At 40.6% G+C, this 18,392-nt stretch overlaps 1 protein-coding gene across 1 annotated transcript in view; it reads left to right on the forward strand.

The window, feature by feature from the left end:
- Positions 1-282: 282 nt before the first annotated feature.
- LOC148477427 (vomeronasal type-2 receptor 26-like) overlaps positions 283-18,392 on the forward strand; it is a 44,364-nt gene continuing 26,254 nt past the window's right edge. Inside the window, exons 1-2 of the mRNA XM_088456769.1 lie at positions 283-416; positions 6,517-6,808. Coding sequence (XP_088312895.1) covers positions 283-416; positions 6,517-6,808 — 426 coding nt within the window. The remainder of the gene's footprint in view (positions 417-6,516; positions 6,809-18,392) is intronic.

The raw sequence follows: 18,392 nt of genomic DNA on the forward strand, positions 1-18,392 counted from the left end.
ACTCCTTAGCTAGTTTTGATGGTGATTACTATCATACTTTATAAATTAATTACAATTGGTTTGTTTTACGAAATGTTTTGTTTTGATCCGGTCTCCCTCGACATACAGTGTAAAATCCAGAAAATCTACTGTATTGGCACTAATATTGAAGGTTAACACAATATTAGAGGTATTATTGTTTAGGTGTTGACAAAACAAATTCAGACTTGTCCGATCACCACTCCAGACAAACAAAATATCATCTATGTATCTCTGCCATTTCACCACACTGGCACCAAACTGATGGCCAATCCAAATGGAGTGAGCCTCCCACCACGCCATGAAGAGGTTGGCGTAGCTTGGGGCCAGTCTGGTGCCCATGGTGGTGCCCATGAGCTGGAGAAAAAACGTATTGTCGAACCAGAAGAAGTTATTCTGTAATATCATGGTGGTGCCTTCTAATATGAAATTTTATATTCCGCTGACACTTCTTTTTTGTCTAAAAAATGTTTCACAGCATCATTACCCAATTGGTGTATAATGACCGTGTACAGGGATGTAACATCTGCCGTTATCATCCAATACCCAGTTGATAGGTGGAGAAATAAAAACAGGTTTGATGTTATAGAACAAGAAGGGGGTGTTTTTTAGAACAAACCATACACTCGAACTACAGAAGGTAGCAAAGAAAGTTAGAGGAAAAAGAGGAGGTACCACATCCTATAAAAATTGTTAAAAAAAAAACAGAAAATTAGACAAAGAAACCAACAACAAATTATTGATGGTGTTGTCCTCATGAATTATGAGATTTTGGAGGATAAAAAGGGAAAAACCAAGGTATACAACCAAGGTAAATAAGAATTAAATTAGTATGAATTGAATGTTTTAGAAAGGGGTTTAAAATTCACCCCTTCTAGTCATGCAAATGACTTTGAAGATTTTGTGGACCTACAACGGTATATTAGACTGTTAACATTAAAAAGATTTTTTGCTGAATGCCCTGGGAATGATGACAATCCTATAAATGAAACCTCATATTGTCTTCAAAAATAATCTACTTTTTATCCCTCCCATAAAAAGGGTTGTTTAATTGAATCCTTTGAACGTTTGGTTAGGGATGATTTGGAAAAAATTACCTTTAAACCCATTAGGAATATCAATCTATCTAAACAAGAAAGGTTGGCTATAAAAACACTTAGAGAGAACAAACAAATCATTATCAAGCCAGCGGATAAGGGTGGCAGTGTAATTATTCTGGATGTAGATGATTACAATGAGGAAATCATTAGACAATTGTCTGATGCCTCAACATATAAAAAATTGAGGGATAATCCTACAGTAATGATCACAAAGAAATTAGAGACCTTCTTGAATTTCTATACTTCAAAAAGCATCATTACAGAAACAGTACAAAAATACATTAGAGTCGATGAACCCACCATTCCTGTCATATACATATTGCCCAAAATGCATAAAAATAAAGAGAAATCCCCTGGCCGGCTGATTGTGGCAGGGACTACCTCTATATTATCTAGTTTATCCCATTACTTAGATCATCAATTACAGCCTTTAGGGCAAGAGACTAGATCCTACTTGAAGGACACCATAGTGGTGATCAATATGGTCTCAGGGATTTAATGGCAAACTGGGTATTGGATGATAACGGTGGATGTTACATCCCTGTACACGGTCATTATACTCCAATTGGGTATTGATGCTGTGAAATATTTTTTAGACAAAAAAAGTGTCAGAGGAATATACAAATTCCATATTAGAAGGAACCACCATTATATTACAGAATAACTTCTTCTGGTTTGACAATGTTTTTTTCTCCAGCTCATGTGCACCACCATGGGCACCAGACTGGCCCCAAGCTATGCCAACCTCTTCATGGCATGGTGGGAGGCTCACTCCATTTGGAGTGGCCATCAGTTTGGGCCAGTCTGGTGACATGATATTTTGTTTGTCTGGAGTGGTGATCGGACAAGTCTAGATTTGTTTTGTCAACACCTAAACAATAATACCTCTAATATTGTGTTAACCTTCAATATTAGTGCCAATACAGTAGATTTTCTGGATTTTACACTGTATGTCGAGGGAGACCGGATCAAAACAAAACATTTCGTAAAACAAACCAATTGTAATTCATTTATAAAGTATGATAGTAATCACCATCAAAACTAGCTAAGGAGTATTCATTGTACTCAATTTCAATGCATCAGATGTAATTGTACTGATATAGCTACCTATGATATACATGCGGAAATTTTAGAGGAACAGTTTCTAACTAAAGGTTATGAAATTGATGTAGTAAGAAAAACAAAGGAAAGGGGCGCTAATATGAATAGAACAGAAGCAATTTCTATTACCAAAGGAAAAAAGACTAGTGAGAAAAACTGAGGATTCCCTTCATAACTTGTTTCAATAATCAATATAAACAATTAGAAAATGTAATAGCCAAACATTGGGGGGTATTGAGGAATGACCCCATATTGAAAGCACACATAGAAACAAAACCAACCTTTGTATATCGAAGAGCACGTAATGTTAAAGACAGTATAGTGAGAAGTGTAACAGCTCCACCCATGTTAGGGGGAAGCATTAAATCAAAATGGTTTTTTCATTGTGGTACATACAGCATGTGCAGAACATGCAAATCTTAGAACACTAAAATTACTCATTTTAAATCCACACAAACAGGTAAAACATTTTTAATAAATAGTTTTATTACATGTAATACCAAATATTGTATTTATTTACTAGAGTGCACATGTGGCAGCCAATATGTGGGTAGAACCACGCATTCATTGAAGGAGATATTGGCTGAGCATGTGCAAAATATAAAAAAATAGTTTAGATACACATAATGTTTTGTCCCATTTTAAACAAAAACACTCATGCGAAACCAAGGATTTAGTATCTTTTTGTGGCTTTCAAACTGTGAGACCCAATTAGAGGGTCAACAATAGGGATAAAAGATTAGCTCAGGAAGAAATTAAAATGATACATTTATTAAAATCTGTAGTCCCTATGGGACTTAATGTAAACTTTGAGATGAAGTGGTTCCTATGATGCTAATCTTTTATGATAACCTTTTTTGATAATATCGACAAATTATTATTGTTAATATATAGTCCATTTTTATTTTTGTTTTTAAGATTTGAGATTTTTATTGATGTGTATACTAATATACTGTTGTGATTTTATTGCATATATCCATGGAACCCGGGGTACCGGATTCAAATATTTTCTATTCATTTGTTTATCCTGATTTCCATGGAGCCACAAACACCCGCAAAGTGGCGCCCATTGAACACTAGAGTACGCATGACCACGTAATAACATCTTCATGTGGTTTGTGCTTCATGAGCTAGAGGTTCCTCTCCGCAGCTTCCGGTTATGCGCTCTCTATACCGGAAACAGCATAGCGGCATTGCACCCACGGACTGAATGTTGATACATGCGGTACTTCCTGGACATGGATATACAGCAGTATGTGGATGCCAAACTTACCTGCCCAGGTTACACTTGGGAATAGGAGGCAATATATGGACTGAATTCAGGATTAGAGGATGGTCTCGTGTATATATATATATATATATATATATATATATATCTATATATATAAATAGTTTGTGTATTGTTTATGTATATGTGTTTCGCTGATCTGGATTTATGTATCCACCCATGCTTGATTATTGTTATTGTACATTCTTTGAATTATTGTTCATATTTTTAGGTAGAAGATTTGTATATGTAGAAAGGGAGCTTTCCATGTTTTAGGTATTTCTCTGTATGACTCCTCCCATCTTGGGTGAATGATTGGTATAAATATGTGGACATTGAGAGTGTCCATACACACCCTGAGGAAGGACTGTTAAAGTCTGAAACATGTTGGTGCTACAAGGGACCCCCAACCACTGTGGACTTACCTTTACAGTCTATTTCCATCAGATGGACAAATAAAGCCAATTTCATTCCGGGTGAGATTGGAACTGCATTATTTGGAACATCTAGGTGGTTGGTGTGGTTCCCCATATGAGGATAGGACTTTTTTTTATCTTGTTTGGAAATAAATTTTTAAGTTTTTTATTGATCCATGAATAAATGGTTTTTGGACATCAGTCTACTTCAGTGATATTTTTCTTCTGGGCCCTACTTTGGGATTATACTACATACAGTGGAATTAACCTAAAATAAACCCTTTGGGAAATACTTACACCTGTTGCCAGATGAGTCTATACCCAGAAGGGGACATACAGTGTTGCATGACTGGTTGTTTAGTTATAATGAAGAACATACAAAAGATACATTTATGTGTATGCATCTCACTGCTTTGGGGTGAGTTGCCTTGATGATATTACCACCAGTTTCTGCAGAAATTTCATCTGTATTTGAATAATATTTCTTGTCATATTTCTATCTTCCCTGTTGAGGATATCATATCTACAAATACGATGAAAGGGAGACAAACATATCTTGATTTGTGGACAATGCTACTTTTGGACCGCCAATAATTTTGTTTGTAAAATTTGGGATTTTGGTGCTCCTGGGTGTGTACTGAGCTGCAGTCCTGAGGCGCAGGTGGTTTATTGATATATTTATCCATCAAAAGCTTGTTTTGACTGCAGACCCTGTTCACACATACACCTAGCAGGGGTAACGTATGCAATCTCAGGGACTGGTTCTCCAGATTCCTCAACCACCCCATTGCATCAGGTCTAGGAGGGTGGCTGGTACTTATACCATAATGGTCACGTAGGTACACAGTACCATACAGTAAGTAGCCCCCTAAATGTGCTCACTGCACATCCCTGCCACCCACATCCAGACTAAGAGGTGCCCCCCAGACACACCTGGACTTACTTGCCACTCTAGGGATCTGCCATCATTCCCTCAGCTGTTTACTGTGGCAAAGGGACACGTAGGTAACCTACGGATAGAGGCTCCCTAAAGAGCCGACTAACTTCCCAGGCCACACATCAGGCCACAAGTCTAATAGGCATTTCCATGCACCAACCTTTTTTGTGGGTGCATCACGTCTCCTCTCTTTCCTTATTAATAAAATACTTAGATTTTTTTACATTTGCATTTGCCAGACAATTCTTCTTCTTTTATAATGACATCCTAGAAATACATATACATCAGAACACTTAGCCTTTGAGGAATTATTTTTGCTTCATACAACATACAGAGTGAGTGCTATGTGGTCTTTCTTTTGAATCATATTGTAATTATTCCAGAGACTGGACATCTCTGACGCACAGCACCTCCCATCACTGGGTACATTCTCGAACCGTGCGCTTATCACACTTGTTTGTCTACTCTTATAGGTGCCCCTAAGTTATGCACGCCTACTATGCAAAGGCCAGTACTGCACATACAGCCTGTGAAGTGTGCGTATACAGCTTTAGCAGAAGAAAGTGCTTCACATGCAGCCTAGGGCAGTGTGACAATAGGACCCTCCTTTAGTCCATGACTTCACTCACCCCAAGACACAATCTCCAAATCCACCCCATCTAATAACTGTAGCCAGGCCTGAGAAGGGAGATATGGTCTAGGGTGTTTGTACCTGCTCCCAATGTTTTCAATGTTCCTAGGAGAAATGTATCATAAGTTCTCAACTGAAGGGTGAGTGGGATTTGTCTTTTGCAGTTTTGGACTATATATAAATAGCCTGGTCTCCATAAGTAGTCGAGAGGTTGAGTATCTATGTTAAAGCATTGCACTGGGAACAGCTTGCAGTGATTGAGATAAACAGGCCATTTCACTAAAGGGAAGAAAATGTTTTCTGACGATTGTTCAGAGAGACCCACCCCCAAACAGATCAAGTCAAAACAGCACACGTGACCAAGAGAGGTAGAGTGGATGTATGATAGGCTTATCTCTCAGGAAATCCAAAGACTAGTCCACACCAGAGATGGCATAGGATAAGGCCCTTGTTAAAAAAAAGCTGCTGCTAGTGGTCAAGTTAGAAGTAAATGAGGTACATCAGCATTCAGTGCTAGACCAAGCTTGTTGGAGCCAGAAGCAAGGAGATTCCTAGACTTGTCTACTAACTGCAGGCATTCATATGGTAGAGTGGGACGCCAGTTGTTTTGGTAAAAAAAAGGCAGCCGTATCATTCTAGCATTTTTATTAGAGAAATTAAATAATCCAAACAGGGGACAGATATCCTCCTTCCCAGGAGTATTGTCACAAGAATAAGTACAACATATATTGTGACTAAATGACTCTGAATACAGAAGAATACAATTCCTTTTTGATGTTTTGAGTGGTTCTGTTCATACTAGTGAATGAAGCTGAGACACCTTGGGAGTAAGCTAGGTGAGACTCGTATCGCTGCATGCTTATATCTTTAAATATTTTCAGTATAACTTCTGGTTCCTTACACTTTTTTTGGCAGCAAATTAGGTTTATTGCACCTGTCCTATTGAATATTCTTTTCACATTGGGCTACAGCTATAGTATATTCTAAAAACTGACCATCTAAAGTTAATGAGTTACTAAATGTAGAACATGCTCAACATTTTGCAGCATTAACTTTGAAGAGTACAGGAGCATCCTGGCATTTATCTTTGCTATTGACGAAATTAACAAGGACCCCGACCTTCTCCCCAATGTTACTCTGGGCTATCACATATATAACACTTGTGGAGATCCAAAGAAATCCTTAAGCTATGTCCTGCAGATATTGTCTGGAGAAAGGAAGGAGGCTCCTAATTATTCCTGTATAGAACACGGGGAAGTGGCTGGAATTGTAGGTGATTCCGGATTCCATACAAGTCATGCGATGGCCCAGTTATTGAGTCTGTACCAGTACCCACAGGTAAGTGGTCTCTGTATATAACCTGTTTTTATTCTACCTGCTGATAATCTTAATTCTCACTTCAAGTAAATGGCAGCACAACACCAATGTTTTTTTTATACAGTGAGCACTATAACTAGAGCTGAGCGCAGGCCCCTAGGTTTTGGCAAAACCACTCTTAATTGTTTTGTTTTTTTTAAAAAACTGATAAGAACCACTAAAAGCATGTAATTGTGGCCTGGGGTGTTCAATGGAATTGTCCTTGTGCCCTCCCACTCAACCTTATGCTTTGCTAAACACGCTTTCCAAGTATACACTGTAGGGTGGGCAGCTTAGGAACACCATAGCTAGTTTGCACAAGGAACTCTAAACTGCCTATTTTTCCTCCCAGTATTCAAAGGTATAAGATTCTAATTTGTACATGATCATTAAAGTAATCCTACACCATTCTATAGATGCTTACTTATCAGATTGACTTATGGTAAATGTGTCAATGTATGTGGGCATTTCTTTTAAGCCTGACCAGATGTCACAAAGTTTGATTATTGTGCAATGATTTGAATCATCATCATCATCATCTCTTGAAAAAGGTCAGTGTTTTCGAAGCAATAACTTTGGAAGGAGAAATTTAAGCAAGAGATGTGTCATGTGTCACTAGAGTTGACAACTTACTGAGAAGGAGCTCTTTGCATCTCCAAAGATGTGTTTCAGTTGGAAAGATACATTACATATGACTTAAACATAGGATCAAACATGGTTGTTAAAATGTACTGATCCATTTGCAAGATGTTGCAGATCCTTTGGTCCTGGTGAAGTAAATAAATAACTTGATCTACTAGTCCAACATATTTAGTGGAATTTGTTAGTATCATCTCCTCCTTCAGCTTCTCTAGATGCTTTTACAGTAGTTTAATTAAAGATATGGCCTGACTCAGACTAGCAGTGCCTAAACTCATTTCTTAATTTACAATTTCAAATGGAATTATTAGCTGGCATAAAACTAAAAATATTTTTCAGTGTGCTGCAGTAATGTGGTAACATGTAACCTATCTCCCTATCTTGTGGCTTGATGTGTACATCTTGATGGCTTGTTGCTGTTCCTCAAGCTGCTGAAGCATATAAATAGTGGAAGTCCACCTGGTTACTACCTCTTGCTTAAGTTGGTGGCATGACAAATTGACCTTTTCTTGCAGCTACTGCAATGTTATACATGTGGTTTCTAAATGCTGAATATTTCCAGAAATGTTTATGGCCCACAGCCAGCATCTCCTGCAAGGACCTTTGTTAAGAAACTCTGAAATGCCAAGTTTATTGTGTGTGCAAAACTTGGTATGTGTTCAAATTCACCCAGCCATAATGCTTGTACAAAGTTAGTTCCATTATCAGAAATGACAAAACCTGAGGAGAGTCTTTGAGCAGTAATCCATTTTGCTATCACATCCCTGAGTTGTTGTTTTAAACTACTAGTTTTCTTGGTCCCCTTCTATGATAAAAATTCACCCCAGCGGCAACAGCTGATACTCGACTGTTTATTATTTTATATGATTTTACAGATTTTGATAAACAACTTGAATGAGCTCACTGCAAAACACATAATAGAGATAATTTGCCTATATGGTTATAGTCCCTACCTCTACTTACTTTGGCACTGCAAATGGTACAGATGTGGTACAGATGGCTTGACCAATTTTGTTAAGATTTGGGTAAAAATATTTCTATTCAGAAGAGGTGGCTTTTTTTCTGTCCAGGCATGACAATTCACTTTTTATCAACAGCTGCCTCTGCTAGCTGACTTAGTTTGAAATAAACAATGTCATACTCCTAAATTTTATCAAATTTTCTTATCTAACACATTCATCATCATCATCATCCTCATTAGTGTCAGATACACAAATACCCCTTTATCCTGTTGCACTTCCACAGTAGCATCCTAACTTTCAATGTCACCATCATTACTTTTACTACAACTCATCCCCACATTTTCAGAGGGTGCAGAAATGGAGGAAAGAGGCTTCTCTAGGAATACAAGTCAGAAATGTCAGACTCAAACATTGCACTTGGGGACACCCTTAGAGTCTCTGCAGGTATCTGTAGAGTTTGTGAACGCACAGTTTGTTCTTCAAACTTAGGGGTAAATTTACTAAGATTCGAGTCTGATCGAGTTTGTTTTTTTAAACTCGATTTGCATCGCCGAAACTCGGGTGATTTTCCCGTTTTTTCTTTGTCCTTACAAGTATACCTAATCATCCATTGCTTCCATCCTCAGCTGCAAATTATGTTCTCATTAGCTCATAAGTTACTTATTTTACTTTTTTTTTTACCTCCCAGTTTATTTTCTCATATGTTTGATGCTCGGAAAAGCCATGGCACCCCTGTTTGATTTTACTAATTTCCTAGTCTGTGTATATTGTATGTTATATATGCAGAGTCCGCTAGATGGAGATTTTGAGATATACACCCATTCATCATGTTGTTCTTTAATTTTTAAGTATTAAATTTAATTATTTAAGTACATTTTTCTTACGTAGGTTTACATTGCCAATGTTTTGTAGTTATTCCATTGACCCACTTTGAGCCCCTGTAATTTGCACCTACTCTAATGTTTCAGTTCCACTTTTCATTATTGTTAGAAGTTTTATTCCTGCTGCAGAGCCCTTCTTCACGATACACTTCATTACCCTTTTCTATGGGTGATATACAGTATACTGTATGATACAGATGTGCCCACATACACCTTTGTGAAAATTGAGCCATGGCCTGCCATTCATGGCATCAGATAATCAGCCCTGCCAAGATATACATGTCAGGACATGTGTAAGGAGGCTGAAATATAGTGTAGTACCACTTTTCAGACAGCAGGTGGAATTTTTAGAAAAGTATACTGCTGCTGCTTAAGTAGAAAGCTGGAGAGGAAGATCCTGTACAGTAAGGTGCCTCCTGTTGCAGTGACAGATAGACTTACAAAATGCCCTGCATCTGTATGTAAGAGCTAAGACTATTGTGGTGTAGTGGTAATGTTAATGCACTTCACAGCAAACAGGCATAATAGTTTGGGTTTGATTCTCAGTGTATAACATTTTTTTTTGCTCCAAAAATAAATTTATATAATTCAATAATATAATAATATCAATATTATTGTAATAACAATAAAACTTTTTGGAATAAAATCATATATCATCTAGAGCCTGTGAACACCATGTATACTACGTGGGGATCTGAGTCAGTGAGGACGGCATGTATGTGTAGTGATTTCTTAGTGTAGAAATTTCCCCCTTTAAAATATGGCTCCATATTTCAAATAATGAGCCATAAAATCACATTTTAGATAAACATAGAAAATAATGCTTGTAAATATGGCTCCATATATCATGTACAGTACTGGTTCTAGACATACAGTATAATTCAATAACTGGCCATCAGTAATTTACAGTATGTTCATGTCCTTTTTCAGATTAACCCATTGCTTGTATCAACACAGAGGGCGAGGGAGGAGGAATTCATATGTAAAGGCTGCACATTTTCCACAGACAACAAATCCCGTTTTCATTAGAGATGTGCGCCGACCCCCTGTGTTTTGATTTTTCGCATGGATCTCCCTTGGATATGGATCTGGATATGGTTTTGGATCTTTTTTCCTTGGTGTTTTGTTTTTCGGTTTTGGTTTTGGATCTGGATCTGGTTTTTAAAATATCATAAAAACAGCTAAAGTCACATAAAATGGGCTTGTTTTTGTTTCTACAGTATTATTAACCTCAATAACACTAATTTCCAGTCATTTCCAATCAATTTTCACCACCTCACAATATTATTTTTTTCATTTAGTTAAGGCCAAAAGGTTGCATCCAGCTAGCTGTCTGACTAAGCTAAGCGACACAGTGGGCGGCACTAACATGTGGCAGTTCAGCTTCCAAGTTCCAACACAGATACAGTGTGTTATACAGTGTGGGTTGGATACACTAATAGTGCACTTACTGTGACAGCAGTGTCAGCAGTGCGAGGTGCTGGCGGTATCCTCAATGCAAGAGTGGAAGGAGTTGCCATCTGTGGTGCTGGTAGTGTCTTCAGTGCAGGGTACAGGCAGTGTCAGCAGAGTGGGGTGCCAGCAGTGTCTTTAGTGCAGGTTTGCTGGCTGTGTCGGCAGTGCGGGGGTTGCTGACGGTATCCTCAGTCCATGGCATGGTGGTGCTGCGGTGCTGGCAGTGTCCTCAGTGAAGGGTACCGACAATGTCGGCAGTAAGAGTGGTGTCTTTAGTGCAGGTTTGCTGGCTGTGTCGGCAGTGTGGGGGTTGCTGACGGTGTCCTCAGTACATGGGATGGCAGTGCTGTGGAGCTGGCAGTTTCCTCAGTGAAAGGTACCGGCGATTTCGGCAGCACCAGTGGTGTCTTTAGTGCAGGTTTGCTGGCTGTGTCAGCAGTGTGGGGGTTGCTGATGGTGTCCTCAGTACATGGAATGGCAGGGCTGCAGTGCGGTGTCCTCAGTGAAGGGTACCAGCAGTGTTGGCAGTGTGGGGGTGGAAGTGTCAGCAGAGTGAGGTGCCAGCAGTGTCTTTAGTGCAGGTTTGCTGGCTGTGTCGGCAGTGCGTGGGTTCCTGACAGTGTCCTCAGCACATTGGATGGCAGTGCTGCAGTGCAGGCAGTGTCCTCAGTGAAGGGTACCGGTGATGTTGGCAGTGCCAGCGGTGTCTTCAGTGCACGTTTGCTGGCTGTGTTGGCAGTGCAGAGGTTGCTGACAGTGTCTTCAGTACATGGAATGGCAGTGCTGTGGTGCTGGCAGTGTCCTCAGTGCAGGGTACAGGTGGTGTCAGCAGAGCGGGGGTGCCAGCAGTCTCTTCAGTGCAGGTTTGCTGCCTGTGTCAGCAGTGCAGGGTTTGCTGATGGTGTCCTCAGCACATGGAATGGCAGGGCTGCAGTGCTGGCAGTGTCCTCAGTGAAGAGTACTGGCAATGCGGGGGTGCCAGCGTTGTCTTTACTGCAGGTTTGCTGGCTGTGTCAAAAGTGCGGGGGTCGCTTATGGTGTCTTCATCATTTTATCATCATCATCGGTGTCCCAATCATTTTAAAATACTACTCTATGGGCCTCATTTATTAACGAGTTTTATCACCAAAATGAGTGATACATTTCACTGTGCATGATAAATGGTGCTCCAGCCAATCAGCTCCCAACTGTCAACTGTTATAAAAGTGACAGTTGGGAGCTGATTGGCTGGAGCAACATTTATCATACACAGTGACATTTATCACTCGTTTTGGCGATAAAACTAGTTAATAAATGGGAGCCTTTAATTGTTTCCTTTTGTTCTCATCATTTTGAGGTAAATATAAGGACACAAAGGGCCTGGAAGGAATTGCAGAACCGCACATACCTGTAAGCGCACACACGAGACTGTGCAATTCTGTTCATTTAAAATGCGAATGCAGAAGGAGGTATCGCACACACTTATAGACACACGCACACATACATACACAAACATACACACACACACATACACACACATACACACACACACATACACACACACTCACACACACCTTCTTGCTGCATTTGCATGATCTCAGCTCTGCGACTGAGGCCACAGCCTGGTATCACCATCAGAACAATTGCGACTGATGATTGCCGATGTTTCTTAGGCCAGGCTGCGGGAGCTAAAGCTTCCCACAGCCTGGCCTGGTCCTGGCTGCTTGTGAGGCCAGAAAGTCTGCGTGCACCCATACAGACTCTGCCCTTTTCCCTCCTGGAAAATGGGGGCAACACACCTCTGTTTCCAGGAACGCTGCCAGGGAACATCCCCGCTCCACCTCCAAAACACAGCAACCTGTCAATCAGGCTGTGGCCGGGAGACACTGCAAGCAGACTTGCAGTCAGAGGGCTGCACATGCTCAGTACACGTCCTGCGCATGCACAGTCCTACCACCATCGGAGATGTGCGCTAACCATCGGGTTAGTGTACATCTCTGAATCAGGCCCAAAGAGCGCCATTCCAAGTGATATATGTGGGACTATACATACTGTAAGCCTCCATAAATAAATATAAACTAAGTATGATTTCAGACGTTTATTAGTGTATTATATATTTAAGCACCTACAGGTACAGTAGTTTACTTTTAAAAAATATAAACTCCCCATCGTCTGATATGTGCTTCCTCCCACAAACATGAGTAAAACATCTTAACACTTTAACCATAATTAAATAAAGACACAGAGACTTACTTATGTGGAAAGAAAAGTCAGCTTTATTGAATAATAAACTATTTAACTATTTAACCTACTATTGAAGGTTTTCAACTAGGTTTCATTGCCAATGTTTTGTAGTTTCTCCATTGACCCACTTTGAGCCCCTGTAATTTGTACCTACTCTAATGTTTTAGTTCCACTTGTCATTACTGTTAGAAGTTTTATCCCTGCTGCAGAGCCCTTCTTCACGACACAGTTGATTACCCCTTTCTATGGGTGATATACTGTATACTGTATGATATGTCTCTTTATGATGTTGAAAATCCTTAGTTCAAGTTGGGACATCCTTACTACAGTACCCCTTTCCCCGTTCCTTACTTGATCCTTCAATTCCCTTATTCTCTCTCATATCTGGTACTGTAGATAATTTTCTGGTATTCTAATTTTTTTATCCACTATGGCTGAATATATTGAATCTTAATGGTCTAAATTCTCCTTACAAAAGAACCATGCTTCTACAGTTTTTAAGAGACAATGTGCAGCTGTTGTTCTACTCCAAGAAACACATTTTGCACATACTCAACAGTCTATCTCACTGCTATAGTGTAAGCCCCCATCTGGTTCAGCCTGGTGCTGGTTAATGCAAATTGAGGGGACCCTGCACCAATATCTCCCCCAATTTTCCATGACCAGAAAGGTCCAGGGCTGGTTATAAATTTAGGGGCAGACCCCATACCATTTATATATATATATTTTTAAACATTTTATTGCTTTTCATACTGATCTGTGTGGTGCCTCTCCCAAACTCACCTGCCACAGAGAGGTCTATTGTTTGGTAGAGTTTGCCATTGTTTTTGTAAATGCATCGATTGTTGTCCTAAAGTAAGATTTTTGGTTAAAATGCGGTCAGTTTTGAATAAGTAAATCTTCGATTTGCAAAATTGATGAGAAATCTCCCCCCCCAAAAAACAAAATCAAGCAAACTCTTCGGTAAATTTACCCCCAAGACTGAAGATGAGTATTTTGTATAAGCCATTGAAGGAAGGAGACTTGCGTGTGCCCATTTTAAGGCTTTACTATTATGGTGCTCACTTTACACATGCAATACTCAGACACTGTGGTTCTAGACTATGGGTTCAAATTGATTCTGAACTGATTCACTTTGTCTCTTAATCTGCATACATATTTACCAACACTGTTCTTTCACTTGCATTTCTACAAATCTCTTGCATTCATATTTAATTTACATTTCCAATTTTCATCCCTCTAGTTTACTTATCAACACCATGATAAGGTTATCTTCAACTCCCTCCTTCAATCAGTCTCTACCTAATCCTTAGTTCTGCCCCATTTCCACCTTTATCCTTTCCCCCTTGCCTCTTCCACCTCCCCCTTCACTTCTCCACCCTCCTCTGTCTGCCTACTCTTCCCTCCTTTCCCATTACTCCACTTTCTTCCTGTTCTACCCCCCTCTGTCATACTACCCCACCACCAAACCCTCCTCCTACACTCCTCTCCCTGTCACTTCACCCCACTGCCATCCACATCTCCCTCTCTGCCAACCTCCTACAGGTTCCCTTTCTAGCTCAGGTGCCCGCACCATCACTAAACTCTATTCATATCGGTCCCCCATATTAATCTTAACTCTATGTTAACCCTGATAATCTTATTCACATTTTATTCACATCTCCCCCACAAATGCTATCTCTCTATCCTGTGTTCTCTGGAATGCCAGTTCAGTCTGTAATAAACTGGTCCCCAACCATGACCTTTTCATCTCCAAATCCCTACATCTCCTAGACATTAATGAAACCTGGATCTCACCCTCTGATACCACTTCTCCTGCTGCTCTATCCTCTGGGGGCCTCACGTTCTGCCACACCCCCCGGCCTGGGGGTCGTCATGGTGGTAGTGTTGGGGTACTTCTATCCACCAGTTATTCCTACCACATAATACCCTCTAAACCATCCCTTACATTGCCCACATTTGAGGTTCATGCTATATGCCTCTTCCAACCAGTAAACCTCAGAGTAGCTATCTCCTCAGATCTTCCCTCCATTATCCTAGGCAATTTTAATATTCCTATTGACAATCCCACAGAATCCTCTGCCGCTAAACTCCTTACCCTCACCTCTTCATTTGGTCTAGCCCAATAGACCTAATCACCCTCCCATGTGAGTGGGCACTTACTTGTCCTGGTCTTCACTCATGCTTGTGATATTCCTGATTACTCCAATTTCCCATTCCCCCTCTCTGACCATCACCTTCTCTCTTTTAACTTATCCCTCTCTCCTTCCCCTCCCTTACTTCCTAAAGCTACCATTACTAAGCGTAATATTGAGGCTATTGACACTGCTGCTCTTTCCCCCCTGCTGGACTCACTTCTTTCACTTATCCTTTCTCTCTCCTGTTCTGAACAAGCCACTTCCCACTACAATGCCTTCCTTACTTCTGCTCTTGACTCTGTTGCTCTGGCAATAAGTACTCACCCTCAAAAATCCACACCACAACTCTGGCATTCCAAATGCACCAGATACCTGCAAAAGTTTTCAAGAATTGCTGAGCATCAGTGGAGGAAATCATTCCTCTCATCCTACAGTGCTGCCCTGTCCCTCTCCAAACAAACTGTCACGAATGGTGTCTGTGAGTTACCTGTCTCAGGTGATGAGTGGGATTCAACTGAGACCGGCATGACTGGAACCACAGATGACGTAGTTGGCACTATTGCAAAATTTATGTAGCAGTGAAAACTGCCTTTGATGATGAATGACAGGAACTTGGAGGAGCCAGACTGGGAAAATTGCCTTTGATGATGAATGACAGGAACTTGGAGGAGCCAGACTGGGACTGGCAGGAAGACTTGTTGAGTTGAACTGGTGAACTTGGAACTTGATTCTGGACTGGAATAACGTGGATTGAACTGATGAACTTGGAACTTGCCAGGTATTGCTGTAGCAGGTTTTCTGGATTGCCAGGTATTACTGTTGCAGGTTTTCTGAATGCACCAGGGGTTGCTGTCAGCAGAAGCCAGGGATACACTTGTACACAAAAACAGCATGAACCATACACCACGGGAAGTAACGAGATGTTCAGGCCTAGAATGCTATCAGTGGAGGATATATTTACCCTGGGTCTGGCTGCAATTGGTGGATAAGTACAGGTGGTCTGGCAGTAGCATTCTGAGTGGTGGAAGGCACAATATTTAGAGGGAGTACTCATCTCTGCAGCACTGAGAATCAGAACCACACCTGCGATTCCACTCAACACTAGCAGTGCTCACAGACAGAGTAGAGACCAGGTGAAATCATCACTGTGGAAGGAATGCAGGGAGAAGTGCTGCAGCCAGTATGATCAGAACAGGTCCTCCAGGCAAATTACACATACAGATCCATGGAGACAGTTGGCAGTGGTAAGTCAACAGGCAAAAGGTGAAAACTAGACAGGTTCGTGACACAAACTTATTTCAAGAACCTCATCTCCTCCCAGTCCTCAAACCCCTGGCATCCCTTTGCCACTTTCAACTCCCTCCTCTGTCCTTCCCCTCCTCGCCTCCCCTCCTCACTCTCTGCCCTTGACTTTACCACCTACTTTACATCTAAAATTGACTCCATACATGAGGACATCATATCCCATCAGACCCTCTGCACTCCTGACCCTCCATTCCCTGACCACCCCTTCCCTTCTTTCTCACCAACTCTGACATCCTTCTCCCCTGTTTCTGGAGAGAAAGTTACGACCCTCATCTGGTCCTCCCCTCCTTCCACCTCCCCCTTTGACCCTATCCATTCCCGTCTCCTCTGTTACCTGTCTCCTTCTGCCTGTGCCCATCTTACCCACCTCCTCAATCTCTCCCTATTATCTGGCACTGTCCCTTCTGCATTCAAACATGGCCATGTCTCCCCCATTCTTAAAAAACCTACCCTTGATCCTAACATACTCTCCAACTACCAACCAACCTCTCTCCTCCCTTTTGCTTCCAAACTCCTTGAGCGTATTGTTTACAACCGCCTTTCTACCTTCCTTTCCTCCCACTCCCTCCTTGACTCATTTCAATCTGGTTTCTATTCTCTCCACTCCACTGAAACTGCCCTCATGAAAGTCAACAATGACCACCTTGCTGCCAAATCCAAGGGCCACTACTCTCTGCTCATTCTTCTTGAATTCTCTGCTGCATTTGACACTGTAGACCACCCTCTCCTCCTGCACATCCTTTACTCTCTCGGTTTACGTGGCACTGCCCTTTCCTGGCTGTCCTTCTACCTCTCTTATTGTTCCTTCTCTGTCTCCTCTCATGACTCCTCATTCCCCCTTTAAAAGTAGGAGTTCCCCAAGGTTCTGTTCTTGTACCTCTCCTTATCTCCATATATACGTCCTCTTTAGATGAACTCATAAACTCTTTTGACCTCCAATATCATCTCTACGCTGATGATACTCAAATATACCTTTCCACCCCTGAGCTCTCCCCCTCGCTTCTTACCCATATCTCCAACTGTCTCTCTGCTGTCTCTTCATGGATGTCCCAGCGCTTTCTTATTTTTTTTTTATATTGAAACATGACATATCGATACAATAGTCAAGTTATATTACATATCAGACCTGAATATAAGGTTGATAGTACAAGCGATATGTAAACAATATAATATAGAAAAACAGAGGTGCATTCATACTGGACAAAAGCGACACTGGAAACAAAAGATAATTTAAAAAAGTATAACAGGTAATAACCAGAGCCACAGGGTTAACATTAAAGTATCAACATGTCTATGCCTCAAACTATTTTCTTAATTTTCCTATCCAAACAAATGGGGCATCTCAGGATTGGATACCAGAGAGGACCAGATATGATCAAACAGTGCAGTGGAAAATTGAGTGTAATGTTAACAATCCGAACTACGGGCAGAAGGGAGAATGTAAAACTTTACAGTGAAGGAGTATTAGCCCAGATATAATATTGTAAATAAAAATGTTGTTAAAGAAAAACAATATGGGAGAAACTGAATATAAGGGGAAACAAAACAGTAAGATGTAAAAACAAACAAACAGTAAAATTACATTAAAATTCTAAGCAAAGAAGGAAATAAAAAAGACAAAACAAAGGAAACCATTGTTGCTATTAAGTAACTTGCTGTAACAAAAAGCAGTGTAATAACCAAGCAAAGCATAGGTTACCTATAGGAAAGGCACATCTATTTCTATTAAAATATGCTAGAATTTAAATAAGTAGACAACATGAAATGTAAAGAAGTTCCCATGGATGTATGGTATTATAAATGTCAAATAACTAGTGGCAGTACACTATTCCATAAGACTAATATTTAGGGGCTGGAAACAATCCTAGACGGCAATCTTAAGACCGAACACATAAGATATCACAATGGTGTAAGGAAAATGGCAGTTAACCAATATCAAAAACCTGTATTTTTAGTGGGCGGC

Source organism: Taudactylus pleione, unplaced genomic scaffold (genome assembly GCF_031769625.1).
Source record: "Taudactylus pleione unplaced genomic scaffold, aTauple2 ptg000715l, whole genome shotgun sequence".
Lineage (NCBI taxonomy): Eukaryota > Metazoa > Chordata > Amphibia > Anura > Myobatrachidae > Taudactylus > Taudactylus pleione.